This window comes from Ascaphus truei, chromosome 14 (assembly GCF_040206685.1).
Source record: "Ascaphus truei isolate aAscTru1 chromosome 14, aAscTru1.hap1, whole genome shotgun sequence".
NCBI classification, from domain to species: Eukaryota; Metazoa; Chordata; class Amphibia; order Anura; family Ascaphidae; genus Ascaphus; species Ascaphus truei.
In genome coordinates, this window is record NC_134496.1 from 35,243,026 (window position 1) to 35,249,990 (window position 6,965).

General features: G+C 43.1%; 1 protein-coding gene across 2 annotated transcripts in view; it reads right to left on the reverse strand.

Moving 5' to 3' along the window:
• Window positions 1-6,641, reverse strand: part of LOC142465936 (ceruloplasmin-like) — a 48,451-nt gene extending 41,810 nt beyond the window's left edge. Inside the window, exons 1-3 of one of the 2 annotated variants that reach the window (XM_075570414.1) lie at window positions 6,445-6,640; window positions 3,268-3,512; window positions 954-1,166 (exon numbers count right to left, since the gene is read on the reverse strand). In XM_075570414.1, coding sequence (XP_075426529.1) covers window positions 954-1,166; window positions 3,268-3,512; window positions 6,445-6,599 — 613 coding nt within the window. In that variant the 5' untranslated portion in view covers window positions 6,600-6,640. Of the gene's footprint in view, window positions 1-953; window positions 1,167-3,267; window positions 3,513-6,444 lie in introns of both variants that reach the window. The other variant, XM_075570412.1, reaches the window with a different exon arrangement.
• Between the last annotated feature and the right edge of the window lie 324 nt (window positions 6,642-6,965).

Genomic DNA, 6,965 nt, shown 5'->3' on the forward strand with positions numbered 1-6,965 from the left:
AGTGTCCCTTGTAGCGAAGCCCTTAGCATAGGGAGCTAAAGCATTACAGAGAAGTGTCCCTTATAGAAAGGCCCTTAGTATAGGGATGCCCAGGAGATTGACGGATCATCAATCACAGTTGAAGTGCCCCACTAAAATGATAGTCAGAGGAGAGAAAGAAGGAAAGCCATGATCAGAGAGGAAGGTGGAGGTAGAGGATGTTGGTAGGCGGTCTGTAGATGACTGCCATATGGAGAGGGAGTAGAAAAGCTTGACAGTATGAACCTCAAAGGAAGAGAAACAGATGGAGGCATATAGCGGAACTGACATTGGTAGCGTTAGGAGAGGAGGAGACCTACCCCTCCTTTCCGGCCATTGGGGCGTGGAGTTTTAGAGAAAGAGAGACCACCATAGGATACAGCAGCCTCCAAAGCAGAGTAATGCTGTGAGAGCCAGGTTTATGTGACGGGTGTGAGAGCAGAAGAGGTCGTGTACAGCCAGAACCTTGCTATTCCGGGAGTGAACATTCCAGATGGTACAGGAGAAGGGAGAAAAGGAATAGGTATTAAGTTAGATGGGTTAACACCATTAGCCGGCAGGGAGGAGGAGGCAGGGAGGCGTGGGCGAGAGCAGGTGTGTATATATGACCAAGTCCAGGATTAGGGCAGATATCCTGAGCAGCAAGAAGCAGGAGTAGAGAGAAAGAAAGAAAGAAAGGTGACATAATGAAACAATATGTAATGAGATCCCGATTCCCTGAAGTTTAAAATCTAAAATGTATGGGAGAATGGTGACACCAGGATAGGTGCGGCTATACGGTCATACTGCATGGTTATCAACTAAGACAGTTGTATTTTTTCAATGAGAATGTGTTTCCTTGATACATTTTGTCCAGTTATTTTGCAAACAGGCGACTTTAGTAAATAACCCCTCAAAATCTACCTTTTAGAAGAAGAATTAGAGGCACCACTTACCTTTTTTACAGATGATCAATGGTCCTACAAGACCGGAATAGGTATCTTTAGGACCATCAACGTGTGAGTGGTAAATCCTTGTCAAACAGTCACCCTCTTTCTCAGTTGGTCCTTGTTCCTTCACAACATCCCATTTGTATACATATGATTCACCTGGCTTGACAGCATCATCATTCTTCTGTGCACCAGAAGTGTTATCTGGATACAGTGCACCTGGAGATGTAAACTGATTTACTTACAGTTCACTTCATTTTTCTATTATATTGATATATATGGTCCCAGCATATTCCACATATCCCATTAAAATGTTACGGAAAATTGGGGTTATGAGTGACAAGAAAGGGCTAGAGATGAAGTCTGCTCAATATCTACACTATTTAGACCAGTGAATGTCTTAATGATGGTAGTTAGATGTTAGTTAGTTCATTAATAAGTGAGTTATTTTGTTGCACTTCTAATCCACCTGGACCTAGGGGAGGTGAAGTCTCTGTAGTATACCAGAATAAGGTACAAAATACAGAGAGAAAAAATATACCTACTAATTGAGGGTGCACTCAACTGAATTGTCAGTAAATTAGTCCTGATACCTACAAATATACCTTATAATAATACATCTAAAATGTTAAATATGGAGCACTAATAAATGGAAAATAAACACTAAAACCAGTGAATGGGAGAAGAGGGCGGAAAATATACAGCAGCACATAGCAGCTCTGACAGACTGGACGTGGCCCGGTAGGATTAACACTGTGGGAGTCCCATTCAGAAGCAGGAACTCCCGCTGCGTGATTATACCAAAAACTGCAGAGTGATCCGATACGTCATCGTAGCCGTGCTACAAGTGCACATGCAGTAGAGATTTGTGCCGCTACTGCAGGGAGACATCCACCGGTCTTCACTTCCTAGTTTGTTGAAGATGCACTGTGATTGGCCGTGCAAATCACGTGATGCGGCCGTAGTGTGAAAAAAACGAAATCTCAAATCTCCTCGAGACAAACGCTCTGCAGTACGTAGCGCCGCTTGCGTCGCGCTTGGCATGTGCACGCTTCATGGTTTTGTTTCATTTGTTTTTCATGCGCGTGTCATCACCGGATCGCTCTGCAGTTTTTGGTATAATTGAGGCCTTAATCCTTCCGGGAAATGTCCTGTTCTCCCAGCCATGAGAGCTGTAGCTGCGACGCGGCCACAATGCAATCGTGCTCCTCCAAATCATTAGCCCCTCCAAATCGTGGAACACAGAGGGGCTGTATGTACTGCTACATCTGGACCTCGCTTCACTCTGCATCCAGATTTACCAGCTATTTTGTTTGGTGAGGCAACATGGGAGCATAATCTAGTCTAACTAAATCAGCCCCAGCCTTAGGCCGCGCTTATAGTGCCGGCAACGCAACGTCGCGGAAAAACAAATGTATTGCCGCCGTCCGGTGCGCTTATAGTAGAAGCGATGCGACGGTGCGATGGCTTGGTCGCGATCGCTGGAAGTCAAGTCAATTTGATTTTTCCAGCGACCGCAGCGTGACGTCACCGTTGCTGTCGTCGGCACTATAAGCGTTCTCTGTATTTTGTACCTTATATGCTTGAGTGCCTTCACTTGTATAAATTCCAACACATGCTGCTTAGTGAACATGCACATGGGGATGATTGATTTCCCTGTTTATCGTGGGAAAAATGAATATTTTGAGTGGCACCTTCCCACTTCTTTATCTGTCTGTAATTGTGGTAACAAGCTTTGGCCCTTTGGCTGTTTTTATTACTCTGTTGAAGTCTACGAGACTACTGATGTATGAAATATCAGTGAGACTCACAGAAAATCAATGAGTTGACAATTAATCCATTGAGTTTATTGCATGAAGTGAACATTCTAATCTACCCATGTAGACATGATATTTTGATTACTTTAATACAGGGGTACACAAACTCGGGGGGGGGAGATTTTTCTGGGGGGGTGCTGGCAGTTTTCAGAGGTCCCGCGCTCTTCCCCAAGGCATTTAAATTAAATGCCGGGAGATCGCGTGAGGCCTATGCAACAATAAAATTTACCGGGTTTCAGACGCTGTGACGAGTGACGCTGCGGGGTCATGTGACGTCACAGGCGTCACATGACACCATGGTTCACGTGACCTGACGTCACATGACACCGGAGCGTCATTTGACGCAGCTGCAAGGTACAGTAGGAGGGGGGGAGCGAGCTCTGGAGCAGGCCAGACAGGGGGGCGCAGCAGTAAACATTTGCGCTTCCCTGCTTTAATAGACAGAAAAATTACTTTATTGGAAATGATAAAAAAAAATTATCTTTTTCACAATTTCATTGTACCTTCATTGGCCTTCGTATATTCAACTCCATGTGGATGTAAACCGTATGATCTAGTAGCAAAGTTTTTAAGATGAATAGTGATTGTGTCTCCAACCTCAGCTTTCATGATAGGGCCCAGAAACCCCAGCCAATTTGGCTTTTTTATTTCTTCTGTATAAGAGTCATCGGTGTATTGCAGATAAACAGCCTTCTTATAAACTCTCCCTATTCTGTTGATGCCACGCAATAAAAAGGTTCTTGCATCTCTGAAAGGAAAGAAACCCACAAATGTCACTCAACGTATTGATATTATAAGTGAAAAACATCACATTCTTAGCACTCCACGTCCCTAAAGTCCCTCATTCATAAAGTCAACACTCGCACAAATATCGGTAGAATATAGAAAAAAGGAAACTGCTTCACCGCATTGTTAATAGGACTGGCGTCTCAACTGAGCTCTTCCACTGCTCGTAGAGTGGTGAACATGTAATGTAATGACGTAGTGTTCCAAATATTGTGCAATGCCATCACAAGTAGTCCAAAACCAGTTCTTAATAAAACCTCTTCAATCTCTATTTCAAAACTTAAAACCATACAAGGAGAAGGAGTGGCTCAGTGAGTAAAGACACTGACTAGCACTGAGTTTGAAGCAGGGGAGTCTGGTTTAATTTCCAGTGTCGACTCCTTGTGACCCTGGGCAAGTTACTTTATCTCCCTGTGCCCCAGGCACCAAAAACATAGATTGTAAGCTCCACGGGGCAGGGACCTGTGCCTGCAAAATGTCTCTGTAAAGTGCTGCGTACAACTAGCAGCGCTATACAAGAACATGCTATTATTATTATTACAAATGGATTTTTTTTAAAAAGTGAAAAATACAGCCCAACGCATGTTGCGCTGGAAATAGCGCATCATCAGAGGGTCAATGCCTCTGAGGCTCTGATGAAATGCTTTGTCCAGAGCAAAACGCGTTTGGCTGTTTTGTAAAGTTTTATCAAAAATTGGTTTCGGACTACTTCTGTGATGGCATTGCAAAATATTTGGAGCGCAACGTCATTATGTTATACGTTCATAATGATAGAAATAGGAATTTAGAACTAAGCTTAATTGATATGATCTGCCACTAAAAATGATTAGTAAGACCACACCTTGAATATGGGCTACAGTTTTAGGCACCACTCCGTAAAAAAAGTAATTATGGAGCTACATAAAGTGCTTAGATGTGTTTATATCAGAGAAGTGGGGGCTAAGAGGGAGTAAGAGATGTGTGCAGAGGTATGAAAACAGAAACTGTTTTAAAGGTGAAATTATATGTTGGCTTTGAGCCTGCTCCTTTATCCAGGCAAAACATACAAAAACAACAAAATAACAAACACTATCCCCTTGTAAGGGCTAACTTACTTCCCCAGACCCTCTCTGCAGGACAGGAGGGATATTCCCATTACCAGCCTATCACCCCAAAGTCTCAGGAGGTACCTTAAGCAGGTGGCCCTCAATGTCAGTCTCTGGCAGGTTCCTGGGTCCTCTGTGACCAGGAAATATAGGTCTCTGGGTGTCTGGGTGTCTTGATCTCAGCACAGCCTTTGTGCTCAAGACAGTGTCAGGGTGCAGGCTTCTCTGCTCTCCTTCTGTCAGCCCAAATCTGAGCTAAGGAATCTCTCTCCTGTTTCCAACAGGAGGCTTTTCCTACAGACTTAATTGGCCAGGTGGAGTGGGGTTAATCACTTGCTGCACTTAACCAGATCCCTGCTGGATTTTAGAGATAGTTTCTTCAACAGGGATAAGTCCTTGTTACAGAGGGGTTATGATAACTATCTCTGTCTCTCGCTCCCCTTCTCCCTCTCCTCTCCTTTCTCTCTTTCTCACTATCTTCTCTCTATCCCTCTCCTTCTCCCTCTCCTCTCTCTCCTTTCTCTCTCTCTCTCAATGTCCTTCTCTCTCACTCTCCCTCCCCTTTCCCCTCACACTCCGTCTCCCTCCCCTCACTCTCCCTCTCCCTAGTCAGCGACAGGCAGCGCAGCGGCAAAGGAAGCAGTAGCGAGGCTGAAATCCACCCAGGTGATGATTATGGAAGTTACACCAAACTTCTGGTCGGCCGTAACATCCGCATTACAACCTCCTTGGTAGGCTCCAGCCACGCTGCCTCCTCTGCCACCACGCTACCTCCCATTGACTCCATCTCCATGCTGCCTCCCGCTAACTCCTCTACCACCGCGCTGCTGCCTGCGAACCACAGGTAGGAGTTGGGGAGTGGGTCCCTACCTGTGGTGGACCACATGCAACCGTCCAATGGGCTGGATAATGGGCAACTTCCCCCCCTGCTCTGGATTAATAGACTGTAAATACAATTATAGGATGAGTATCTGTTGTGTAAATTGAACATTGGTTGAACTCAATGGACATAAGTATTTTTTTCCCCTCATCTCCTATGCAACACAGCGCTATGTAACAAAGAAGGGGTGGTCAACTGGTCAATCTCTAAGGTTGGCCCGGAGTCACTTCCATGTTGTTTGTCACAGGCTCAAAAAATACATTGTAAGATGTTGGTGGCTGGGAATCAGTGTATGTGACTTGTACTACTATATTTAGCACTTCCGTTACCAGTAGCACTACACACACATGAAGTAACACAAAAAACAAGAATACACTTATTTATGTCTGGGACGCGGAACATATTTAACTAAAAATACATCTCTTTATATGCAGATCACTTAATTTATTTCTTTTAAAGCCCCGACCCCTATGTTATTATCAGAAAAGCAAGAAACAATAACCATGAGTCGTCATTTAAATTTTGCAGCACGGATTTAAAGGTGCACACCAACACATTCAAATAATTCATTAAATGATGCTTCGGTTAGAGATACCTAATCTGGAGCTGAGGAAAATAATGTAATAGACAGTGAGAGGGGAGAGTGTTCTGTGCTAGAGAACAGGGTTAAATAGTCACCATTACACAACATTACACAGCAAGCCACAGTCACATAAATTGTCACTTTCCAATTAATTTGGGGAAACTGGTTCATGCTGTCATATCAAAATACCAACTTCTTGTCTGATATAAATACATAATGTATAGGTCCTAGTGAGTACCTGACATGGAAGTACAGTAATTCCACACTATTATGAAACAATGAATTCTGGATTCATTTATATATACAATTTATATAACAACACACAAGTTTTATACGTCTTACTTACTCATCATCGGGTATTGATTTGCCAGATATGATATTCATCCCACTAGGAGCATAATCCCAATTAGTTTCTCTAATTCCAATGTAATATTTTCTTTCTTTTGCCGCAATCCATCCAAAATATGAAAGAAACAGCAGGCATCTTGTGAGGAGCCTCATTTCCCAATCACTGAGCTGCCAGGATCACTCTAACACACAAACTGCAACCCAGTCTCTTTAAATAGTTGCTACTCACGCCCTTGTTTCATGAGCAATTATCAATTGTATTGCAGGTGTTTCATAACAAGTAAGGTGTATAGTTTTTGTACTTGTGATAGATACACGTTTGGCATGAACACTGTGATGTGAATCATCATATTGAAATAGAAAGAAAGTGTTTTCGTACCGCTACTCTTTGGAAATGCAAATCAAATTACTAAACAACAACAAAATTAAGGGTGTATTGCCTATAATACCCTAGAATTAGCTATATATTAAATATGGAAATCTCACATACTAGTGTAATATGATACTAGTACTCTTAAA